The following is a 26,253-nucleotide window of genomic DNA, read 5'->3' as shown; positions in this document are numbered from 1 at the left end:
TAGTCCTAGGGCTGGTGCCTTTTATAGTCCCAAGGCCCTCATGCAATAACACCACATGTGTAAATGCCCCTAAGTTCCTAGGCCATCTCCCAAGTTCATGTGCATCCTAAAATCCCTTTTTGTTACAAACCATCCCCTCCTATAATCGAAGGGTGGTTGTGTACAAAATACACATATAGAAGGCTATATATACAAAGCAAAAAATCATATCCAAAGCTAAATGTCAATGTCACCATCAAGGGTGTATGACCCCTCCTGGATCAAATGGAAGGGAATATAGTGCAATGAAAATTACAAAGCTAACAATGCATCCTCCAAGGCCATGTGGAACTAAGGAGTTGCCTGATCATAGCTATAGATCTCGTACCACCTGGATCAATAGGGTAAGTTGTATCACCCCAAGTCATGAGCATGCAACGGCCAGCTAGATCGAATATGAACTAACACCGCCCCATCATCAAAACGTGGTTACCCCAAGGAAGCCTGGATCGAATAAAAATCCATGATATATGCCACCAAGATCACATTGGTTTAGATATCCACCAAGATCACATTGGTTTAGATATCCACCAAGGTTGAAGGGGCAAATGTGTCATGGTGGTGTGCTGCATGAATAAGCACAAGGCTCTTAAGATGATCTCTGGTATAACCAAAAGTGAATCTACATTAATGCATAAGCATCCACAAGTAGCATTACAATAGAATGCCTCATAATCCAAGTCAAGAACTAGACCAAAAACTAATGTATCATCATAGGTATGGTATGCCTTCATAAAAAAAACTAATGTATCATAATCCAAGTCAAGACCTGGACCAAAAACTAATGTATCATTGTAGGTATGGTATGCCTTCATCAATGGTGCCTCCTTAATCACTGGATCTATGAAATTCCTTAGTCAAACGTAAAGCTTTCAAAATACATGTGATTTGTATGTATACTTATGCCTCGCCTATGAGGTCTCACCTCAATGAAGTCATCACTACCCTCATACACTAAGCCCGACTGCTCAAACACATGAACTATATCCAAATAAGAACGTTGCCAACAAGTACACTATGAAAGATAGGAGTATCGGTTGCACCATAGATATTCCCACATGTGGACACTCTAGAGGAATAACCCAACACGTCTAACATAAGAACCTCAAGCCTAAGCTCCTCATGGGCATCGTATGCTCATGGATAGTATCCTATGGAGTATCTCTAACCTTGTGTGTAATAGATGCATCACTAATCAAATACTTAAGATTCTCTAATTGACCCTCACTATGCTCTCTAGAGAAGTAGATAGACATACTAGACGTATCATCATCTATGATGCTTGATGTACTCGATTCCATCCCTTCCCTTGAGATCATGCCCACATGATCCAACTCACACACAACACCAGCACATAAATCATCATCACGTGCATGTGTATCAACACTATCATGTGCATGTGTATAATCATGTGCACATGTATTAATATCATCATAAATGTGTGTGTGCAATACATTATCATGTGTATGTATATGAGATACATCATCATCTATGCCAATGTGGTATATACATCCTCAGTAATATAATCAGGACTGCTCAAGAATGTAGGACACTCAAATAAGAGACCATAGGAATCATCCCAACTAAGAGAGAAAAAGTGCCCATCTGTTCTCTAGGAAGTATCTCAATGACCAACAATCAAAGGATCGCCGAATGTGCCAATCTCTCTCATAAGAGCGTGATATAAAGCAACTTGCAATGGAAGGTAATAAAAAAAGAGCACTTGTAATAGGCACGAGGAGTAGCTTGCCTGTGAGGGTATCAAAAAGAGCTCATGTAACAAACAAGAGCCCAACAAAGTGCAGCTTGTAGTTGAAGTATCTACTATAGAAAAGAGTTGCTTGCAATAGTAATCGAATAAACTTTGTTGTAATATGTCTTAATTTCTCAATAATATTATTTCCCTTGAAAACTAAAATTCTTTCTCTTTATCCCCTTCCTTTCAATTAATATCATTTACATCCTTGTAAAAATCAATATTTCATATCTAGTTATTAGTCTTTGAATATATTAACAGTTTCTTCAAAAAAGTACCGAAAAAAAATAAAGACTATAACTATTCTATTAAGCACAGGTTTTCTCCCTAGATATCACTCTTTCTAACATCTCTACACACTCTCTCTCACTATTCTTGTCTCCTTGCCACAACATTCACCCACTTGTCACTTTGTGGCCATCTCATTTTGCCACGTGAAAGGAACGTAAAGAGGCGATAAAGTGGAAGGAGCGTAAAGAGACGATAGAGAGACCGCTGCTTGCAGCTCGACCAGGTAGTATACCACTAGTGGTAGAATGGTATACTAGCTGGTCTCCACTAGTACACCACTGGTCCCACTAGTCCACTAGTTTTCAAGAATGATGCTACTGTAGTTTGAAAACTGTTCACTTTGGCGCTTTGCTTCCCCGTCCTTGGAAACTCCGAGGCAGATGGAGCTATGGCGAGAAAGACTAGCAACACCAGCGGAAGGACCGAAGCTTGAAGGGAGGACATGCAGGAGCTGCCTCTGCTTCGTCTTTTTCTGGAAAGAGAGGCTTGGGATGAATCGATGGTGCATGTGATCTCGCGGTAGGTCCCCATTATCTTGTCTTTCATGCATGTTGAATCTAATCCTGGATTCTTCTTAGATCAGCGTTTCATCCTGAATCTTTCTTAGTTTCCGTTATAACTGTTTTCTGCAGCACAAGCATTCCAAATGCCCGCCTTGTGTTCCTCTATAGTTGGAATATCCTTGCAAATCATTTAGCATCCTGCATGTGGATTTCTTTTGTTGGAACATGCAGGCCTCGCCATGCATGTTTCACATGCTGTATGGCTTGCATGGCCTGAAAACAAGAACTGATGGCTTACCTGAACTTACTGCTGAATGCGGCACAATCACATGTTGTAGACACAACAGGCTTATGATTATCATGACTGCTTGCAATGCATCACAAAGCTTTTGCAACACTCCTGTTATCCTGAGTCCAGTCATGATATCAAACCCATTGGCTGTTCTATGAGAACGGCACACTTATGGCCAAGGTTGCCATTTAACCAGCGTGCTCTGGCTGGAGGAGCATACCTGGCTCATGAAGTTGTCTGAGATTTGCGATGGAAAGTACAGGACCTACAGCAAGCGCACCCTGCATGGAGACTGCAGAAGAGAGGGTAGTCAAATCAAATGCAATTGTTGTGCTTGTTGATCTCTCAAAGGAAATCTCCTTGAGTGCTGTAGAGTGGGCTCTTCAACACCATGTCAAGGCAGGTGATGGATTGATTCTTATTGGAGTTATCGATGATACTAGTCAGCATCCACTGAAGCAAAGATGTAAGAGATTTATCGTTTTTGTTGTTCAGATAAGTACATTTCACATGAGCTCTTTGTTACATATGAGTGCCTTGAAGTTTGAAAATTCTACGTGTGTTTGTAGTGTGCTTTTGTTATATCCCCCCCCCCCCCACACCCCCTTCCCGGCGCCCCCTTGGGTATTTCGGAATTAGTTATTAGTTGAGGTAAACACCCTCTTTGCGTGTGAACAACCCTTATTAGGTTTTGGTCAAAAGATAAGACTTGATGCCTACAAAAGCATGTACTTGGGTAGTTCTATTAACATGGAGTATCATTTGAGTTGTGCAATCTTTCTTTGTCACATCTCTCTCTCTCTCTCTCTCTCTCTCTCTCTCTCTCTCTCTCTCTCCCCACACACACTCGCCATGGCTATCCTCTATCCACCATAGGCTTTTTTTTTCAAAGAAGATACTTCTATTAAGTATGAAAAAGCATACAACAATCATGGCTATGAGCCGGAATAGAATAGAATCATCCCAATATGTAAGGTGATCTCAACCATTGAGGAGCATCATGGTGCCATGAAAGACTCTTTGGACTAGAGGAAAAGAAAATGCTATGGTCCCACTCCCGCATAAGTACAACGTGCTTTGCCTAGTCCGAGGCAATTTTTATGTCCCGAACGCCGTAACAGGTGGAGCCATCTTATGGAGCATTTTCTGGTAGGCCCTTCCTCAGGTTGACGTTTGGTGCATGGGTGGAGACTTTAACATGATTAAGGGAGCAGAGGACAGACTTGGAGGAGGCACGTCCACAGTTTTAAGCGCAGAGTACTCTGCGTGGGAGGAGTTGATATTGGCACTCAGGGGATAGGATCCTTGGCATCTTAAATAGTTTGGGCGTAGCCCTGGGAGCCCTTGCTTCTCATGGTCTGATAGGAGGAGCACCGGCCCCAACCTCTCTAGACTTGACAGGTTTTATGTGGATGAGTGGGCTTGCAGCCATGGGGGCATGGTTGGTATCTTGGCGGGCATGACCTTTTCAGATCACGCTCCGGTTATTCTGTCCTTAGAGGACCCCTAGAGGCAGGACATGCACATGAGCTCTAGGATTCCGGACAGCCTCATACAGGACTCCGAGATCTGCAGCAGGATAGAGTAGATATTGGTGGGACTGGACTTTATTTCAAGCTCTGCGGCATGCACCTTGGATGCGGGCCTTGGTGAGATCAGTAGTTTTTTACAAGAGGCAGTCCAGAGCAGATTGGCGGGATTTTGTGAGCAGGAGAGGAGTCCGAGGAGGGGTCTTGCTTCTCTTGAGCGAGAGTTGCCTAGACAGTCCTTGGATTGAGAGTAAGCTTGCTGTCGCCCGCACAGAGATCAGATCCATCGAGGAGAGGAGGGTGGAGTACAGGTACCCTGCCAGAGCTTCCTTTTGGACCCAAGCCGACGACAGTGTCACAGGGGATTTCTTTGAGATAGCTGGTCCCCATAGGAGGAGAGATGTAGCTATTATTTCTGATCCCCCCCCATGTGAGAGTCATCTCCACGGATTTTTTCCGATCTCCTCACGGGTGCCCCATTATCCCCACAGGTGATGGACGTGCGCAAGAGGGTCTGGCGGCATATGAGAGAGGTGGTTCCCCTCGCTCTTCGGTCCTTCTGATTGACTCCATTCATTGCAGAGGAGCTGGCAGAGGCATTGACAGCTCTTTCTAGGGGCAAATGCTTGGGGGTATACGGGCTTCCAGTCTTTTTTTCTTTCTTCGACATTGGGACCTCATGGAAGGCGGCCTTTGTGCTGCCTTCAATGCGATTATGATCAGAGGTGCCATGTCAAAGAGGCTTTCAGAGGGTTTGATACACTTGATTCCTAAGGAGGATGGTGACACATTGGAGATCCGCCACTGGAGACCCATCACCCTTCTTGGGACTGCCTACTAGATTTTGGCCAAGGCCATTAGCAGGAGACTTCAGCCTTTCCTCCCTAACATGACCCACGACACTCAGATAGGTTTTGTTTAGGATTGGAGTATTCTGGACAACATCTTCACCTTTCAGGAGGCGACAGCTTCGGCCAGGATGCGGCAACAGGACCTCATAGTGCTTCTCCTAGACTTTGAGAAAGCTTATGTGATGGGGTTGATTGGAGCTTTCTAGAGGGCACGATGAGCCACATGGGGTTCCCCGTGGAGTGGATCCGTGGTGTTTCAGGACTTTACTCAGCCTCTCACAGTCAGGTTCTCATTCAAGGAGCCCATGGAGACAAATTCCCCCTCTCTCGCTCGGTTCGGCAGGGTTGTCCTCTAGCATCTTATCTTTTCTTATTCGTCGCCTAGCCCATGAGTAGTTTTCTCTCAACTCAGGAGACGGGCTCCAGGGATTGCGTCTCCCTCTGTGTACTCAGGAGGAGTTGCTGGACTCAGAGTTTGCAGACGACACAGTAGCTTACCTATTAGGAGATGTGGCGAATCTTCAGAGGTTCGCTGAGGCGATCGAGATCTTTTGTTGTGCATCAGGAGCGTAGATCAACTGGCACAAGTCGTATGGCTTTTGGGTAGGCTCTACACCTGCTTCGACTTGGCGCCCAGTTGAGGCTTTTCAGTGGATCTCGAGGGGCACTCCAGTTCGCTATCTTGGATATCAAGTTGACATCAATATCTCCCCAAAAGCATCAGCTCGCCCATCTTCTTTTGACATTAGGAAGCAGCTTTTGATTTTGGAGTTCCACGAGGCTCTCCCTAGCTGGTAGTGTGGTGGTGGCGAACCAGGTTCTTCTTGCCACCATGTGGTACATTATTCTTGTTGGGCCTTCTCCCAAGCATGCATTGGTGAGGCACAGCGGTTGATATGGAACTTCTTATGGGCCGGCAGTGACGGGAGGCCCGCCAAGGCCAAGGTGGCGTGGAGAGTGATCATTCAGCCGTGACGTAGAGGGAGCGTAGGCATCATTGACCCTGTGCCTTGCTGGGTAAGTTGATTGTTAGAGGACTCCTTCTCGGTGGTGAGCCTTGGAAGGACTTCCTCTTGGCCTGGATTTTAGTCCGCACTCCCAGTCTAGGAGACCCTTGGTTGCAGAGTACCAGATGGATCTTCACAGAGATGCGGGCCCGCGGATTTAGCCTTGTCTTTGAGGACAACAATTGGAGCTGTTTTACAGCAGAATGGCCATCTAGTAGCTTACATGTCTCGTAAGTTGCTACCTGCACAGAAAAGAATTACTCGGTTTATGATTGGGAACTCCATGTAGTGATTTAGGTCCTGAAACATTGAAGCATTTCCTTTATGGGTGAGACTTTGAGGTTCGCACTGACCATCAGACATTGTGTTGGATTCAGATTATGCCAAGTGCATAGTGGAGTGATCATCAGCACTGCCGGAGCCAAAATTTCCACTAATTTGGTGGCATGATCGAGTACCTTCCGAGAAAGACCAATCCAGTGGTGGCCGATGCTTTGAGCAAGAAGGGATCACTGAATACGATTCAGACCACTAGACTAGACCTTGTTGGTATGGGACTAGATGATATGAAGCACACGTACATGGATTTGGAGGAATTCAGTACACAACGGGAATATGCATTGGATGTCATAGGACCATGCCACTTTTTGATACGGGATGGTTGGCTTTTCTACAAAGGCTGCCTTTGTGTCATGAAGTTGTTCAAGGCAGCTTTTCTCCACGACGCCCATGATGCCATCATCGGTGGTCATGGGGGCATGAATTCGACTTTGGAGAAGATAGAAAGGCAATACTATTGGTCAAAGATAAGGGAGACGTGTTCACTCATGTGCGACAACGTGAGGTTTGTTAGAAAGTGAAAGCTCCTCGTGATAGAAGATAGGGTTGTTACAGTCTTTACCCATTCTCGAAGGACCTTTTCAAGACATCTCAATGGATTTTGTGACGAACCTACCTCCCAGTCCGGGTAAGCGTAAAACTCAATGTTTGACAATTGTTGATTGTTTTAGCAAATTTGTTATGCTTATTCCATATAGGGCCAAAGTGACCGTTGAGGATGTTGCCCACTTGTTCACTTGACATTGGTACCCGATTGGTGGGATTCCTAGGACCATAGTATCAGACTGTGATGCCAAGTTTATGAGCCATTTTTGGAGGGCATTGTTTGACAATTTTGATACTGAATTGATCTTCTCTAGTGCGTTTTACCTAGAGACAAACGACCAGACAGAAATTTACAACTAGTTGGCCTTTGACATATTGAAATGTTATGTCCACGATCAACAAGGTAGGTGGGAATCTTATTTGCCTTTAGTTCAAGTAGTCTTGAATGATTCGTTTTCTTTAGCTATTGGCAGGACTTCTTATGAAGTAGTGTTTGGAAGACCATTCCAGTCACTATTGACTAGAACCTTGTCTTTAGTCCCTGAAGCGAACAGATTGACGAAGTCTTACCAGGAAATCTTGGAATCAGTCAAAGACAGGTTGGCTAAAGCACAGAGGAGGCCTACACTCGACAGGCCGCCGATAAAGATAGAAGGGATGTGAAATTCTTGGAAGGAGATTGGGTATATCTTCGGATAATGAAGCAACGGCTCAAATAGGTGGGCAAGTGATGCCCAAAGTTATCTTTTAGAAGCTTCGGACCATTTCCTATCCAAAGAAATATCAACGAAGTGTTGATGAAGTTGAAGTTGCCTCTGAGCTAGACCATGCACAATGTATTTCATGTAAGTTGGCTCAAACCATATGCAGGTCCAATCCCTTCAGAGATTAAAGATGAAGCGGAACCAGACATTATTGACGAAGCTGAAGTGATGGTTCTCGATCATATCCTTTTGCACGGCTCAAGCATAGTCCAGGCGAAGACAGTTCCTCACAAAGTTTCAAGACCGAGGGACACACAAAGTGGTTTCGCTTGACAAAGAATTTTTCGACGACTATCCGGCTTTATTGACGGACTATCTGGAGGCTATGCAGCTTCCATCAAGTTAAGTAGCAGGGGATGTCACACGTGCATCTTGCACTTGGATGCCACGTGGACATGTGTACAGCAGGTGCCGGACCTAGAGTGGAAACTGGTCCCTTGTGAGCTCCAGTCTGGGACAAGTCTGCCAAGGTTCCACTCTAAGCGTCCAAGGTCAGGTGTATGAGTCTCGTACATGGTCTTGGTTAGGTGTGTGAGTCCTGCACATGAAGCGGTTCCAGTCCATGTTGTGAGTCAAATGACGATAGGTGTCCCAGGTGTTCGGCTTGTAGCCAGATACCAGGCATCTGAGTGGAAGCATGTAGTTGCATGTAGGAGAAGGGGGCAGCCCTTTGGGCTACCCCAGAAAGGGGTTTGTATCCCTTGCCTAAGAGAAGGGGTAGGCATTAGGCCATTTTAAGGGTCTAGGTGACCCATGACCATTGCCCAACAGTTCCATTGGACTGGGCATGCTGTTGGCCAGGGCCTGGGCAGCAAAGGCGGCCAGCTCTTGTGGCTTGGCCAGCCTGTTAGCCAGCCCTATGGCCTGGGCAGCCCAGTCTGCCAGCCCTTATGGCTTGGCCAGACTGTGGGCTAGCCCATGGGCAGCCAGCCCAGCAAGAAGGGCAGCCTGCACAGGCTGTCTGCACAGCAAAGGCGGCCAGCACCTAGTGTGCAAGGCGCATATTAAAAGGGCTTTAATTCGGGTCGTGGAGTGTTTATTAACAGGCCGACTCCTGTTTTAATCCACCGACCAGCATAGAAGGAGACTATAAAAGCAAACGCTAGGAATTCATTTAGACATCGTACAATTCACAAAGGGCTGAAGCGTGTTCCAAGGGCCAGGACAACCAAAGGGGTTCTAAAGTCACGGTGAAAGTTGAAGGTCAAGAGTCAGATCAGATTTGCATTATTTTCTCATCAGAAGATCTACAGGGGCCCTACAGAGGGTATTTGGGACCCGATACTGTGTGTGTGTGTACATATCTCTCTATCTTGTGTGTTATCTTCGTCACGAAAGAATGCTGAATTCTGTCCATTGAAGAACGGAATCTATCGATCAAGCTTTCGCATGTTACATTCTACAAGAGTACCGAAGCATGGAGGCATATTTCATCAACATCATCTACAACATGAGTGGTAACTTTTCGATGGTTCTCTAATAAGTTTAATGGATCATAAGCTTTTTTAGTGGTTTGCTTCCTTCAAGGAGGAGGCACATGCAACACAAATAGGTGCTTCAACTTATGAAGCTGAGACCACCACAAGGTCTACCTCCTATGCTTCATGAAGCCATGGGATTTTCTGGATTTAGCATCGATGCTTGTCTCAAGGCATGTGTGTTCGGTATTGACACTCACTTCTTCGATGAATACATCTAACTCTAGGTCTTTTGCCTTTGCCCATGAGCCTAAAAGAATGACCCAAGCATCCATTGCTTGGAAACGTCGCCGAAAAAGGATGTTCACCGACATATGTTCGAGAAGGGGGGGGGGGGCGTGGGGATGTTTCCCAACTTTTAATGTCTTTTCTATTCTATGAGGGTTCTTAGCCCGGGTTGTCCCCCAAAATCTGAAATTTTGGATATCTTTTGGAGTTTTTTGTAATGCCTTGATGCAATAAAAGGCAAAGATGTTTTTCTTATTCTAGTTAGGAGTCAGGGGGAAGGAGGGAGGTGGGGTTGAACTAAGCATTGATCTTAGCTTTCGTCATAAGTTGATTAATCGAGGGAAAAACATGGCACGGAAGGTACGCATGGCTAGGTCTCGTCTCTGCAGTGATATGATGTAGTTGGAGGTTGGGTGTTTCTTTTGTGTTCGGGTCTTACCACCTTCGCTCTGGAAAAGGGGGGGGGGATTTATCGGAGTCTCCATAGTGTGAAAGGGTTATTGAATCTTTTGGTGTAAACACTCTAGGTGTAAACCACCTCTTAGTAAGGGTCAAAAGATAAGATCTTAGTGCCTATAAATACATTGTACATGGTGTGAGTATCATAGTTGTTTCTCGTATGCGTACGAATAGGTTCGTACGTACGAGTCGTACGGTACGATACCGTGCGAATTCGTACGATATCGTACGGTATGAGTTGTTGTTGTTGTTTCCCCCCCCCCCCTCCCCCCCCCCCAAATTTTTTTCCTTGAAAAAAAAATTCCAAATGCTAAAAAAAAATAGAAACCCTGCTTTACGAAGATCCCAAATGCTCGCAATACTTCGCAACTTTTGTGTCCACTCAGTATTCCATATGGGGTTGTGGAGAGACCTAAAAAATCTGGCGAGGTAGACTGGTAGTGTACACTTGATTGGTAGGATGAGAGAATCTTGCTACATCACTTGGGGATCCCTGGTATAGGTAGGCTAGGGAATTAGATTCTCAAGTTATGCACGAGGGAGAACATTTGGACATGGCCATTTTGATCTAGAGAGGAGTCCCTAAACTTATCACCCTAGATGCACTCCTCATATTTGTGCAAGGACGGTCCCTTAGTCATAAACGCTACACTGGGAGACCTTTGGTATTGCATTACCCATCCAGGTTCTTTTTTGGAGACAATCGGGAGATCCAACCGGGAGAGACACATATCCATGTACTGGTTTCTCAAGCACTGTAGACTCCTCCCCTCCCAACCTTCCCTTACATTCAAGCTTGAAGCTCCATAGCTTGTAAGTGTAAAAAATAAAAACCGTATTTTATCCTACGGTATCCGAAAATTTCATATCGTACCAAAAATTCCCGTACGGTATCGTATCGTACGGTATCGTATTTTCGTACCGTGACAACCATGGTGAGTATTATCATTTATAATACAATCATTGTGTTCATGCGCAATCTCTCTCTCACTTGAGTTCTATTGCATCTCTCTCTCTCTCTCTATTATAGTAAAGGGTACACAGGCAAAAGTCTCCTATATGGACAACAATGAGAAAATAGCAGTGATGAAGCAAACAAGGTCTCTTCAAGGGACAAAGGTATGGATAGCTGATGAACTCACCCCGCTACAACTCAAGAACAGATCGGCAGAGTTGAATAAAGTTAAAGAAGCAAGAAAGAATGGCAAATGGGCAATATACAGAGGAGGACAAGCAATCATTAAAGAATTCCGTACCCCACCCCCCTCAAGAGCAAATCCATCCATGGATGAAATATAGCTATTTTTATTTTGAACCTCAATTTCGAACTAGATGCAATAGAACCCATTGTAATTTAAACTCTTAAGAGTCTTAAGAGTTCATTTTGAGTTATTTTTTTTCAGTTTTATGCCTCTTTGGCATCGATACCCAGAGTGGAATGTAAATGGATGTACTTGATCTGTCCCATAGGTTGGATTCGGCCTCCCGTGGACATTAATATAACTTTCTTTCTTTCTTTCTCTCTCTCTCTCTCTCTCTCTCTCTCTTTCATACTATGCTTCCACACACCATGACTTGATCTCTCCACCTCTCCTTTCATTCTCACTCACTCCCTCTTGGACTTGGCTATGTTTCCAACAATCATATTCATTTATCGATTAGTCACTCATCATTGATTAGTTACTCATCATTGAGTCATTGAGGACTCAGGAGCAGTATCTCTATTCAACATTGTATATACTTCATGTTAGTAATACATGGTAGATTAGGTCATGTCTCTCTATTGTGTTTTGAGCATGAAGAAGCAATAGCTTGTACAAAAGTTTGAGTCTGTGATTAGGTACTAATCGCAATCAATCAATCATAAACACGCTTTTGCAAGCACTCATGTTACATTTCTTGTAACAAAGTGTGTGGTCTCATATGAATAATGAGCTCAAGGCCAATAGACCATGTCCATGGACAATATTAATGATAGTGTGAAAAGGGTGGTCATGTATATACACCAAAATAAGCCATTATTGGGACTAATCACTTGAATATGAGAAATTACTCTTTCTTCTCTCTAAACCTATGCTAATCTCCCTAATCTAAGGTTAATCTAGGTTAATTCTAGGATAATCTAGATGTTGCTTTCTTTCATTGAAATCAAAGCTTAGTTTTTGATTCATCTTCATCTTTGTTTCAAGAAAAATTGTGAAATTTTTGGATTTCTTGATTTTCTTGATCTTTCTTGAGTTTTCTTGATTTTCCAAGATTTTCTTGGAGAATTTGGTGTAAATATGGAAAAATCACGCAAGTTAATGACAAAAATCAGGGCAATGGTAATCTTGAGTGTTGGCCATGGTATTAAGACATGATTCGTTTTCAAATTTGAGCCATTTGGACCAATTTTTGACAGGCGGACAAGTTTTGGCCATAGGAAGTGTGCAATGTCAAGGTTGTGTGGTGTGGATGTGCACACCTCTTCTCCAATGGATGCCTTGAGTGCATTGAATTGGGGTTTTTCACAGTTTGACTAGGTTCTGCAGGACCACAATATCCTAATTCAGCCAAAATAGGGTGGGGCTGCTTTATGGGTGATTACATAGTCGCTTAGTACCATAGTAACATGAAACGTTTCGTCCGTTTCGTTGTTTCGTCGTTTTGAAGGTTTCTTTTCGTTTTGTTTGGTCTATTTTGGACGAAACGCAAAGGTTTCGAAATGACACTTCTTATATACACATATCAAATTTATAACATAGCCAACAGAAAGATGAAGATGCATGTTTTGGAACTAGTGGGTATGAAATTCATGATTTTGGGAGTAGTTTTTTTGGTATTTTCAAAATTTGGGCAAGAAAAGGAGAGAAAGAAAGGAGGAAAGAAACAAGTTGGAAGGAAAGAGGGAGGTGAGAAGAAAAGGGAAGGAGGTGAGAAGAAAAGGAGAGAAAGTTGGAAGACAAGAAAAGGAGAGAAAGAGGAGGAGGGAAGAGGAGGAGAGAAGAGGAGGGGTGGACCGTGGAGGAGAAGAGAGAAAGAGGAAAAGGGAAGAGGAAAGAGGAGGGGGGAAGAGGAGGGGTGGACCGTGGAGGAGAAGAGAGAAAGAGGAAAAGGGAAGAGGAAGAGGAGGCATGGAGGAGAAGGAGTGAAGGAGCGAAAAGGAGGAGTGGACAAGGAGAAGAGGCAGAGCAACAAGTTGCAGCCGAGAAGAAGTGTTGGATGCGGCAAGTGGCAAATGGGCAGCAAACAAGGACGGAAATGACGGCAAAAATCGCATTTGCAAAAAAAAAAAAAACTCCCGCCTGTTTTTTTGATCTCACTTTACATTTGGGCGAAACACCGTTTCGATGGGCAGGTTTCGTTTTGTTTCGAAACGTTTCGTGCTGTTTCGAGAGGGCAAAACGGGTTTTTATGTTACTATGCTTAGTACTCCCTAGGGCCTACGTCTAGAGTCGTCAAGCTCCCAATTCCGATACCATTTGCTATCCCAACTGGCTTGGTCAACCGCAAGTAGAAATCCTAATTCAGTCATAGCCTATTTTGAATCTTGCTCAAGTGTTTACATATTCCGAGAGTACTCCTTCAGAGCTTTGCGAAGAGCCATTGAACTCCTCGATCTATTACTATTTGGATGGTCAACGGACATAGTTGACTTTTTATTAAAAATCAAAACCGAGAATACTTGTTCTTTGACTGAAGTCAAACCTTTCATATGGGTGTTAGTACTTCTCAAGAGCTTCCCATCAAGCTATAGATCTCCATTCGGATTGCTTGTTGGGGATTTATGGTCATTTTTCTATTTTCAGCTGTAAATCAGAAAAGTCAATATAGAGAGTACTACAGCTTTGACCAAGTCAAAAGTGATCTTATACGTGGGTAGTAGACTCAATTACCTCTCCACAAAGCTAAAGGACATTCAAATTGGAGTTTGGGAGCTTTTCTAAAAGTCATTTGACATTTAAGATGATGCCGAAGGCTAAACCCACTAAAGGAAACGACAAGGGAGCACGAAGCGGACACATCGGATCCAGGGCAAGATGCCCAAGGAGCTATGCAAGAAGAAATAAATGGCAATGTCAATGAAGGGATGCATCAAGAGGCAAATGTTCCAAATATGCCTAAGGATGGCAGAGACGTGAACATGAACGCCATGATGTATTTCATGCAAAGCATGCTTGATAGGATGGAACAAAGTTTTTAGTTTATGGTAGACAAGTTTGATTCTATGAGCAAGGAGTTGCATGATGGACTCACCGGTTTGAGGCAAGATGCGGATAAAGGCAAAGAAGCTTACGGTGGATCTATGTTGCATTCATATGCACCAAACACCTTGCAACCAATGGGGCCACAATCTTATGGACCTTTTGTGGGAGCTTCACATGCAAATGCATCGCATACTTCTCAAGCTAGTATGCACCATGTCATGGATCTATTCGTGGAAAGGAGAACTTGCCTCCGTCATTGATGTATTAAGGTGGAACAAATATGTTGGGAATGCCTATGCATGATCCTATGTAGGGTGTCTCTTCAATGCAAGGGAGAAGTTTGGACAAAGGCAAAGGCATAGTTTTGGAAGAACCAAGGGTGGATGGAATTTGGAATTCTTTACACATGAGTGGTTCTTACTTTAATGAGGTGGGAGGTCCTCAATACAATGAGATGGGTTGTCATCACTTCAATGAAATGGGTGATCATTCCAATGGGATGGAGTCTAGTCATGGTAGACCACATCACTTCAATGAGTTTGGGGGTAACCATGTTAGATCATTTGAGCATGACCGCATGATCATCATTGAGGTGGTGATGAAGACAAGTTTAAGGGAGTGAAGGACAGGATAACATTTAGTAAGTTCAAAGGTGAAGGCTCAACCAATGTGAGGAGTTTGAAGAATGGATTGATAAAATGGAGCGTTACTTTGAGCTTAGCTCTCGTAGTGATAGAGCCAAGGTGTTGTTTGTTACTTAGCATCTAGAAGCCTACCGTTTATGGAAGAGGTGGAAAATAAAATTTCAGATTTGGCAACTCTCTTCCTAGACCTTCAAATGTCGATGGGAAGCAAGTTGATGTGAAAGCATCTAACAAGAGCAAGGTTATTGATGAAGACCGCATAATGACTTAAAGGACAAAGGCTTGTGTTTCAAGAGTGGTGACAAATGGAACAAAGATCATTGGAAGGTTTGCAAAGCCAAGAAGATGTCCTTAAGCATGATTCTCACCGAATCTTGTCATGAAGACACAAAAGAGGAAGATAATGAGGATTGCTTTGAAGATAATGAGGATTGCTTTGAAGATTCGAACAATGAATTTGAAGATGTAAAGAATGGTAGTGGAACTTCTTTTGACTTGGGTGGATTAAAGAGGAGTGAAGATAGTGAATTTCCTTTTGATCCAGGTGGATCAAAGATGAGTGAAGTTGCCTATGTGTGTTTTTCGTGACAAGAATAACATGGCTACCTTATGCAATATTTCAAGTGATGCCTACGCCGGTTGCAAAGGTGCAAGTACATTAAGATTAAAGGCATGCATAAATGGGAGGGTGGCGTATGTTTTGGTTGATAGTGAGAGCACACATAGCTTTATCAACATAATATCCATGTGCAGTCTCAAATTGTAGTCCATAGCTTTATCTTTGTAGCATAAAGTTCAAGTGGCTGATGGAGCAAAGATGGATTGCAAATTGGTACACAAAGATGTGAATTTGATACTCACAAGTAAGCTTTCGCTAATGAATAAGGAAGGCATGATTGAGTATGTGTCGGAAGAAATTTTGGATACAAGAGAAAGAGTTCTTCGTAGTTATACATTAGTGGAGTATTTGGTCAAATGGAGAGGACTGCCTAAGGAAGAAGCTTCTTGGTGACCTGCCTCTACATTGGAAGGGTTTGAAGGGTTGTTGGATGCAATTGGGAAGTCCAACAAGGGTCAAGAATAGTGACTTAGCTTGTTGGAAATTCTTGTAAATTCACTGTGAACAGCTCTATACCCTTGGGGTTTTCGATGCATAGTGTTTGGAAGCTACACATTATGGGGTAGATGTTATGGCTTGTTTTGAAGGCTTTTTGGATAGTTTACAGCCATATACATGCAATTTTGACTTCCCATACATGGTGTGAGCATGAGCTTGAAGTTTGACATGAGTCCATTATCATATACTCCATCCATGTGGATTGTGGTTATACATATTAATGGTTTCGAGGATGAAACCTCTTGGGTGGGGATGGTTTGTAACAAAGTGTGGTCTCATATGAATAATGGGCCCAAGGTCAATAGACTATGTCCATGGATATTAATGATAGTGTGAAAAGGGTGGTCATATATATATATATATAACAAAATAAGCCATTATTGGGGCTAATCACTTGAATATGAGAAATTACTCTTTTTTCTCTCTAAACCTAGGCTAATCTTTTTAATCTACGCTAATCCAAGCTAATTCTAAGATAATCTAGATGTTGCTTTCTTTTATTTCTTGAAACACTTAGTTGACTTGATTAAGCACACAATTTAAGACAACAAATTTGCACATTCACACCATTAGGGGTCGAAGATGAGCCGACCCCTCTCCTTAACGGTATATGTTTTACCAAAAGGACTATTTCTTTGTACAAGATGTGGGTGCCTAGGAGAGTTCTTGTGATATGCAGCGGAAGTCTTTGTATTGGAAGATCCTGTCACACAAATGCTCACACCGTCTTCTGTATCTTGAGTTTCGTGAGTTTAGCAATCCACTTTAATACTTCAAACTTTAAAGAGACATGAGAGAGAGATATGAGAACTGTACACTAGATTGGGTCCCGAATTACCCACTGAAGGGCCCCCTATCCCGATAACGAGATAGTATTTGCTTTATTTCTTTAGAGAGAATGACTGTGGACTGTAGATAAGCCAAACGCAAGATCTCGGAGGATCGGAAGCTTGGTTGAACTGTACACGGCTGTAGAAACACCTCAATGAACTGATCTCGAGTCTATGCACTCTTCCCAAGGGCATGAGGAAGGGCTGCACACCTGAGGCTGAGAAAAGAAGATGGTGGACTATTCTAAGCTATGTTAAAATGCTGTAAATGCTTATGAATGCTGTGTTACCTTCACCAGAGGGTTGTAGCATGTATGGATGATGCATATAGCGGAGGAACTGCTGTAGGACTGAAAACGCATGGAAGAACTGTTGGAAATCTGCAAACGCAGGGCTGTAGAGCTGTTTTCTGGCGTAGGACTGATGCTGGACTAAAACGCAAGCTGCAGGTGTCATGACCCTGTGAAAATGGAACAGCACAAGTGTGGGTATGGTGGTTGCTGAGCAAAATAAATATTAAATGATTCATATTTGGGGTGCCCGGACAAATGGTATGATGTGTGGACATCTTCAAGTGTGAAGGGGGACCAAGAACATTAATATTTTAAATGTTCAAACAATGGGTGGCCCCTAGGCCTAAGTGGCCCTTAGGAACTTTAATAAACATTAAAGAAAGCGGCCTAGGATATTATTGGAGAAAGGGGCAACTCTACTTTTGGAGTTACACGCTTCTCTCATCTCTCTCTTTTCTTGCTTTTTGGAAAAACGTGCAAGGAACCTGCGTGGAGGAGAAGAAGAGTGGACTGGCTGCACAGAGGGGTGGTTGCTGATTTTGCTGTGTGGTGAATGGGCCGTACAGAGACAGGCCGTACAGAGCACGTGTCTGCAAGCCGTACAGTCAGGCGGCTGCAGCTCTATTGCAGGCTGGTTCAGGTGGCGCTGAGACAGGGTACCGTACAGCAGGTACAGGCGGCGGCAGCTGCTGTATGTCAGCTGACACAAGTGGCTGTTGCAGACGTAGAACTGTACAAGCTGGTACAGTCGGGTACTGCAGGCGAACACCTGTACGGACAGGTTCAGGCGATCGTTGTGCAGGTTCAGATCTGTACAGAACAGGGGCTACAGGCGAGTACTGTACGGACAGAATAGTACAAACGCTGCAAGTCGTCTGACGTAGGCTGGCAAGACTACTGCAAGTCTTCTGACACAAGCGGCTGCAAGTTCACTGGCATATGCAAGTACAGTCCTGTACGAGACAGGTACAGGCGGGTACAGTCCGGTACAGTCCAGCGGTACAAACTGGTATTGTCAGTCCCTCTGGTGCAGATCCAGGCATTGAATTGGTAAGCTTTGAACTTGTCCATCTTTCTTTCTTTCCACTGGCTTATGTCTGCTGCAGAGTTGTGTTATCTGGTCCCTTGTGAGAGGAGGGGTATGGCAGTTTGAAAGGGTGGAAACAGAGACTGGACAGTGGATGTATATTTGAACTGAGTTGTGGAACCATGTTCATGGAATATGCCAGATGTGTGCTCAAGACTGCCCTGCTGAATTGTCTTGGTTGATTAGAGGGAAGCACAGTGTGTTGCTTTTGTGGGACACAGATCTGTGTGTGAATCCTCTGTGCTAAGAAGTCTTGAGGGCTGCCAGATTGGACATACAGGTTTATTCTCCTGGCTGGCTTTGTTGTACTCAGTTTTACATCTTATTGAATTTGAATAAAGAAATACCGAAAGGGGCGCCAAGCTTTGGGGCCAACAGGTGTCGATTTCATTCCAGTTTTGGGGCACTCTAGCTCCAGTTAATTTCGTTCTTTATTTGGACTACAAGTGGAAGGGTGACTGCTAGTCTACTGCACTTTGGTTTCTACCAGAGGCCGGTTTCAAGGTTCCGTTGCCGGGACCCATCATCAACTTTCTTAAGGGGGTGAGCTCGTGGTTGCCTCGATGAAAGTCATTGCTGAAAAATTCAGCAACATGTCAGACATCGAAGATGAATATTTTTATAATGAAGAGGAAGAGCAAGAGACCTCTCTTGAGAGAAATGAATTTGAGGACATTCTTGCAGGAGAACAGGCTGCAGATGATGCACAATATGAGGATGTAACACAGCCAGAAGATATGCCTAGTAAAGAGGAAGATGATGCTCAGTTTAAAAATCATTTGGCTGGTGTAATGGATGTGTTTATGCAGCTCACACAAAGTGAGAAGTTTGCTGAATTTATGAGATCCCGTTCTGAGCCTGAAAAGAAGAAGAAGAAGGTGCGTTCTAAGAACCTACCTCAGGGTCATAGTGGTGCCTTCCCACAGGATCCATCTTTTGGACAGTTTCCGAACATGCAACATACTTTTGGTGCCAACTCACAAAGTTCCTTTTTCGGACAGCCATCTATTCCTCAGCAGTCTATGCATCCAGGTTATTTTGGTGGTGGCTCTGTGTTCCAACTGGGGGTTATCCTCAGGGAGGCATGGGTATGCCAGGGACTTTTGGAGCTAATTTTCAGCTTGGTATGCAAGGGAATATGTATGGTGGTATGCAGTCCGGAATGCAAGGAAACATGTTTGGGGGCATGCAACCTGGAATGCAAGGAAATATGTATGGGGGCATGCAGCCTGGTATGCATAGTGGTATGTTTGGAAACATGGCTGGAATATATGGCATGCCAGTCGTGGGAAATGGTAATGTTGACCCTATGATGGGCGTGAATGCTGGGGTTAGCAATCTTGTGAAGCCACTTCCTTACGATAATCTAATGCCTATGGGTAAGGTGAAGGATTATAAGGAAGGGGGAGCTGCTGTGAAATTTGACACATTCAGTGGGGCCAAAGATAAGCTAAAAGCACTTACCTTTTTATAGCAGTTTGATGCTGCTTTTTCTGGTGGTAATTACACGGAGTCCTCTAAGGTGAGAAAAGCTGTGACTTTTCTCAAAGGCAATGCATTGTAGTGGTGGTCCACTCTTCTTTTGCAGGGCATAGCACCATCTACTTGGGTACAGTTTAAACAGGTGTTCTCTTCCGTATGGCTCACATCTACTTTTGAGGTGGATGTAATGACAGCATGGCACAAGCTGGATGCATCAAAGGGTGAAAATCTTGAAGATTATAATAAGAAGTTTTGGGAAGCCTTACTCCCAGTTACTTCTTATCGTGCAATGCCTTTGACTTGAAAAGCGGGTATCATCAGATACGTATTAGACCCGAGGATGTGCATAAGACAGCATTTCGAACCACTTTTGGGTTATATGAGTTCTTGGTTATGCCCTTTGGTTTGACAAATGCACCTGCCACATTTAACAGAATGATGGACATGATTTTCCGGCCTCATAGAGCGTTTGTGGGCACATTCTTTGATGATATGATTGTGCATTCACACACTGAGGAGGAGCATAGAAGGCATTTGGCGATTGTGTTTGACGAACTCCGGAAGCATAGGCTGGTCATTAATGGCAAGAAGAGTGAGTTCTTCTTGCAAGAGATACACTTCTTGGGGCATATTGTGTCTAAGCATGGAGTCCGTATGGATCCATCGAAGGTGGAAGCAATTCTTAATTGGCCAGATTCGAGGACCGTGCATGATGTACGCAGCTTTTTGGGATTGTGTTCCTATTACAGGCGGTACATATGGTATTTTGCTGTAATTGCTTCGCCCCTTCATGCCTTAACAAAGAAGGCAACTCCGTTTAGATGGGTTGATCAGGAAATTACAGCCTTTAAAAAGCTTAAAGAAAAGCTTACTTCGGATCCAGTATTGGTATTAGCGGATCTCCGAAAGGCTTTTGTTGTCCAATGTGATGCATGTGGAAACAGCATTGGGGCAGTTCTCATGCAGGAAGGACATGTGATAGCCTATGAGAGTCGAATATTGCAGAATGCCGAGAAGCATTTACAGGTTTATGAGAAAGAGATGTTGGCTGTAATTCATGCTCTTTCTACATGGAAACACTATTTGCTCGGGGCTGATTTCACTGTGCAGACAGATCATCAGACCATGGTTAGTTAGTACGAAAGGTACGATACGGTACGGTACGATAAAATACGGTACTAATTGGTACCTTAAAATTTTTTGAGGTGCGGTACGATATTAGTACGTTTAAAAAAAATTCTTCCTAAACTTAAAAATTGTAGACAAGAAGTTACAAAATAGTAGAACCATGAACATAATGTCATCATGCCATTAGAGTACAAAATTGCTACAAAAGGATAGGCCAAAAACTCATGGCATGGGCGACCGCCAACATGCGTACATACATGATACTACATACTACAATACATCATCGATGGGCTAGAAGGAGATAGATGCCCAATGCCTAGAGAGCTATAACATATCAAAAGTCTACATCATCACCAACATCTGCATGATCATCAACATGATCACTACTAGAGTGTCCATCAAGAGAGTTCTCTGAAGAGGACTCTTCGAAGGTGGACGAGACACTCTGGGGATCATTCTCGCTAAGTAGGTTGCCATCATCATCAAACAAGGGCTCTAGAGGCAGTGGGGTATCATCATGAGGGGCCAATGGAATATCATCATGAAGGTGGGGATTGGAGCTCGAGGATCCCCGCCTCACATATGTGCGAAGGCCCACCCTTTGCCGATGTCGAAGGCGGAGGCCTATGAACTCCAACTGCTCGGCCCCGTCCATGCTGGCTCCTGGTGCTGCGAGTATCTGTTGCCACAAGCTCACTATAGAGCTCCATGAAGATTGCCTCCTCCTCCTCATCAGGCAATATGATCGCTTGCCTAATATGGCAATGGCAAGTGCACATGCTCCTGACAAACAGCTCCCTATAGGCTGCAAAGGGCGATGAATGGCTCTCTAGAAGACTGAAATTGCTCCACGCAAAAAAACCCCTCATTTTCGTACGGTATCGTACGAATCCGTACGGCACCGTACCGTACGCCAGCTACGTACGGTTTCAGCCGTACGACGTACGGAATCAACTACGCATCAGACCTTGCGTTATTTCCTCACGCAAACTAAGCTTTCAGAGAAGCATATGCGATGGGCAAACTTTTTGTCTATGTTCCACTTCCAGATTGTGCATGTGGAAGGCAAAAAGAATGTTGTGGCAGATGCTTTGTCACGCAAGCCACAGGTCTCAGCAGTTTCGCTTGCTTATCATCATGAGCTTGATGAAATGAAAGAGCAGTATGCCCATGACGAGGACTTTGAAAGGTTGTATGATCAGATGTCTGAGGGTCAACGGCATGATCATTACACTCTTAGAGATGGGTTTTTGTTGATGCATGGTAAATTGTGTGTTACCAGGCCATTGTGACTCAAGGTTATGATTGAAAGTCATGCTCCACTGTATGCAGGTCATAGAGGAATTGACGTCACGGTAAAAGCAGTTGAGACTTTCTTTTATTGGCCAACCTTGCGAAGAGATGTTGATGCTTTTGTTAGGCAATGCATCGTATGTCAGAAGGTAAAGTTTGATCGTCAAAAGACACCAGGGTTACTATAGCCTTTACCTATTCCGGATAGACCATGGGAGAGCATTGCCATGGATTTTATATTTGATCTTCCACGTACACAAACGGGGAATGATGGCATTTGGACTATCATATGCAGGTTTAGTAAGCAGGCTCATTTCATTCCCGTGCGTAAGACGATCAAAGTTGATCATATGGTGAAGTTGTTCATGGCGAACATCTTCAAGTATCATGGCTTGCCTACGTCTATCATTAGTGACCGTGATCCGCGGATGACGAGTTTATTCTGGAGAGGGTTGTTTGACAACATGGGTACAACTCTCAAGTTTTCATCTTCATTTCATCCACAAACAGATGGTCAATCGGAAGAGGCTAATTCTACAGTGTTAGATCTTCTTAAGTGTTATGTGTCAAAGCATAAGCAACAATGGGAAAAGTATCTTCCTTTGGTGGAGTTTGCATATAACAACACTGTCCATACCTCGACGGGCAAGGCGCCTTTTGAGATTGTGGAAGGGGGGGAAGAAGGTACCACCCATTTTGCACACAAATTTTGCACACAAAGGATAAGATCTTTGAGGCTGATCAGTATGTGGAGAGTATGGATGAATCTTATCGGAGAGTTAAGTTGGCACTCCAGAAAACTCAGCAAAAGCAAAAGAAAGCAGCAGACCGCCACAGACGTGCATTAGAGTTTGCATTGGGTGATTGGGTTCTTTTGCGATTTGAAAAAGCTAGGCTCAAGAAGATGAAGGGTAAAGAGCGCTTATTCCCTAAGTTGAGCATGCGCTATTTTGGGGCTTTTCAGGTATTGGAAAAGATTGGTGAGGTGGCCTATCGCCTGAAGCTACCAGATCACTGGAGGATTCACAATGCATTTCATGTGAGTCTACTTAGACCTTTCCGTGGGGATGTGCCTGAGGATTTATCAGATGAGGCTCAGCCGGAAGTTGAGGAACTTGATGAGGTTCTTATTCCAGAGCATATACTGGCACATAAGGAAAGAAAGGTACGAGGTAAAGTTTCCCGTCGCTATCTTGTGAAGTTCAAGAACTATTCACCGATGGATGCGAAGTGGATGGAGGAAGGTGACTTAACAGATTCACCTCAGGGTTTGCAGCTTTATCTCGATGCCTTTGAGTTGGAGCCAACTCTTGTTACGGCTCATTCAGGTTCAGCAGAGCACGGGTCTTGAGCATTGCCTGATGCTCAAGAGGGGGGTAGCACCTCCACTCCCTTGATACAGACAGGCTCAGATGACATCTAGAGGTTGCTTGGTGCAGTTTTTGCCTCACCCGAAGGTATTGATGGTTGACAGTACATCTGTTTATGGGACTTCTATGATATATGTGTACTAGTCACATTGGATGTTGTGGTTGTGTATGGTTCACAGTAGTATACAACTTGGACTACTACTACACCATTGGTTTGCAGTGAATGTTGTTACATATGCATGGCTTAGAGAGATTGGGACGCTGATCTTGCCATATTGTACATTTCACTTTGGATATCTTGCTGTATCACCAGATTGCAATCGAGGACGCTTGCCATTTTTCAAGAGGGGGGTATGTCATGACCCTGTGAAAATGGAACAGCACAAGTGTGGGCATGGTGGTTGCTGAGCAAAATAAATATTAAATGATTCATATTTGGGGTGCCCGGACAAATGGTATGATGTGTGGACATCTTCAAGTGTGAAGGGGGACCAAGAACATTAATATTTCAAATGTTCAAACAATGGGTGGCCTCTAGGCCTAAGTGGCCCTTAGGAACTTTATTGGAGAAAGGGGCAACTCTACTTTTGGAGTTACACGCTTCTCTCATCTCTCTCTTTTCTTGCTTTTTGGAAAAACGTGTAAGGAACTTGCTTGGAGGAGAAGAAGAGTGGACTGGCTGCATAGAGGGGTGGTTGTTGATTTTGCTGTGTGGTGAACAGGCCGTACAGAGACAGGCCGTACAGAGCACGTGTCTGCAAGCCGTACAGTCAGGCGGCTGCAGCTCTATTGCAGGCTGGTTTAGGTGGCGCTGACAGGGTACCGTACAGCAGGTACAGGCGGTGGCTGCTGTACGTCAGCTGACACAAGCGGCTGTTGCAGGCGCAGAACTGTACAAGCTGGTACAGTCGGGTACTGCAGGCGAACACCTGTACGGACAGGTTCATGTGATCGTTGTGCAGGTTCAGATCTGTACAGAACAGGGGCTGCAGGCGGGTACTGTACGGACAGAATAGTACAAACGCTGCAAGTCGTCTGACGCAGGCTGGCATGACTGTTGCAAGTCTTCTGACACAAGCGGCTGCAAGTTCACTGACATATGCAAGTATAGTCCTGTACGGACAAGTACAGGCGGGTATAGTCCGGTACAGTCCAGCGGTACAAACTGGTACTGTCAGTCCCTCTGGTGCAGATCCATGCATTGAATTGGTAAGCTCTGAACTTGTCCATCTTTCTTTCTTTCCACTGGCTTATGTCTACTGCAGAGTTGTGTTATCTGGCCCCTTGTGAGAGGAGGGGAATGGCAGTTTGAAAGGGTGGAAACAGAGACTGGACAGTGGATGTATATTTGAATTGAGTTGTGGAACCATGTTCATGGAATATGCCAGATGTGTGCTCAAGGCTGCCCTGCTGAATTGTCTTGGTTGATTAGAGGGAAGCACAGTGTGTTGCTTTTGTGGGACACAGATCTGTGTGTGAATCCTTTGTGCTAAGAGGTCTTGAGGGTTGCCAGATTGGACATACAAGTTTATTCTCCTGGCTGGCTTTGTTGTACTCAGTTTTACATCTCATTTAATTTGAATAAAGAAATACCGAAAGGGGCGCCAAGCTTTGGGGCCAACAAGTGTCGATTTCATTTCAGTTTTGGGGCACTCTAGCTCCAGTTAATTTCGTTCTTTATTTGGACTACAAGTGGAAGGGTGACTGCTAGTCTACCGCACTTTGGTTTCTACGAGAGGCCGGTTTCAGCAGGGCTGCTGCTGAACAGAAACGCTGACTTGAAGGGCTGAAAATCTGTAAACGCAGCCTGTAGAGGACTGAACTGCAGGCGGCTGATTCACATGCAGAAAACGCAAGAGTATATGCTGATTTGGGGCTGAACTGAAGCGCTTATGGCTGTAGGGACTGCTGAATTGCATGCGTTGGAGAACCAAGGTTGGCTGAAGCAAACTCAAGCACTCCAAGGGCTGGGTGAGACTAGTCTAGTGCTGAAGGCAAGGGAACTCCTAGGGTTGAGGAGGAAAGCTCTTAGCACACTGAAGACTGAATGAGAAACTAAGCCCTATGCAAGCCTATTTATACTAACTAGAGGCTGGTCGAGTTGGCTGGTCATTTATTTAATAAAGTTTATATTTATAAATGACAATAAATGCTAAATAAATACTATAAAGTATGGAAAAAATACTAGATAAATCCTAGTAAATTCCCTAAGGCTTCCAAGTGTTCCCATTTGGACTGGTGGTCATGACAGTATGACTTGAGAACATCAAAGGCCAACTGGTTATAAATTTCTGTTTGGCCATCTGTTTGGGGATGGAATGCACTAGACAACTGCAACTTAGTTTCGAAGTTTTCAAATAATGTCCTCCAAAAATGCGAGGTAAACTTGGATTCTCTATTTGATGTTATGGTGCTAGGCAAACCACAAACTGGATACCAATGCTTGAGAAACAGACGGGCTACGTCCTCGGCTGTGGCCGTATGCTTGCATGGGATGAGCATGCAGAATTTACTAAAGCGATCCACAATGGTAAAACACTGAGTGTTACGGGATCCGGTGGATGCTGGTAGAGGCCCTACAAAGTGCATAGATATGTCGATGAAAGGTCCGTCAGGGATGGGCAAAGGTTGAAGTAAACCTACCTTCTTTGTATGGGGAACCTTGACTTTTTGACAAATCTTACAGGCTTGTACATGTGCATAGACATCACGCCTCATCTTTGGCCAATAAAAGGACTGT

General features: G+C 44.1%; 1 protein-coding gene across 3 annotated transcripts in view; it reads left to right on the top strand.

Moving 5' to 3' along the window:
* Positions 1-2,265: 2,265 nt before the first annotated feature.
* The window catches only part of LOC147641990 (uncharacterized), a 48,203-nt gene continuing 24,215 nt past the window's right edge, over positions 2,266-26,253 (top strand). Inside the window, exons 1-2 of one of the 3 annotated variants that reach the window (XM_086801735.1) lie at positions 2,266-2,605; positions 2,719-3,347. In XM_086801735.1, the coding sequence (XP_086657861.1) occupies positions 3,131-3,347 (217 nt within the window). In that variant the 5' untranslated portion in view covers positions 2,266-2,605; positions 2,719-3,130. The remainder of the gene's footprint in view (positions 2,606-2,718; positions 3,348-26,253) is intronic. The other 2 variants (XM_086801753.1, XM_086801744.1) reach the window with 2 other exon arrangements.

This window comes from Cibotium barometz, chromosome 1, assembly GCF_041138505.1.
Source record: "Cibotium barometz isolate CiBa-2024 chromosome 1, ASM4113850v1, whole genome shotgun sequence".
Lineage (NCBI taxonomy): Eukaryota > Viridiplantae > Streptophyta > Polypodiopsida > Cyatheales > Cibotiaceae > Cibotium > Cibotium barometz.
Note: the sequence above shows the minus strand (reverse complement) of the source record. Positions and strands in the feature narration are given on the sequence as shown.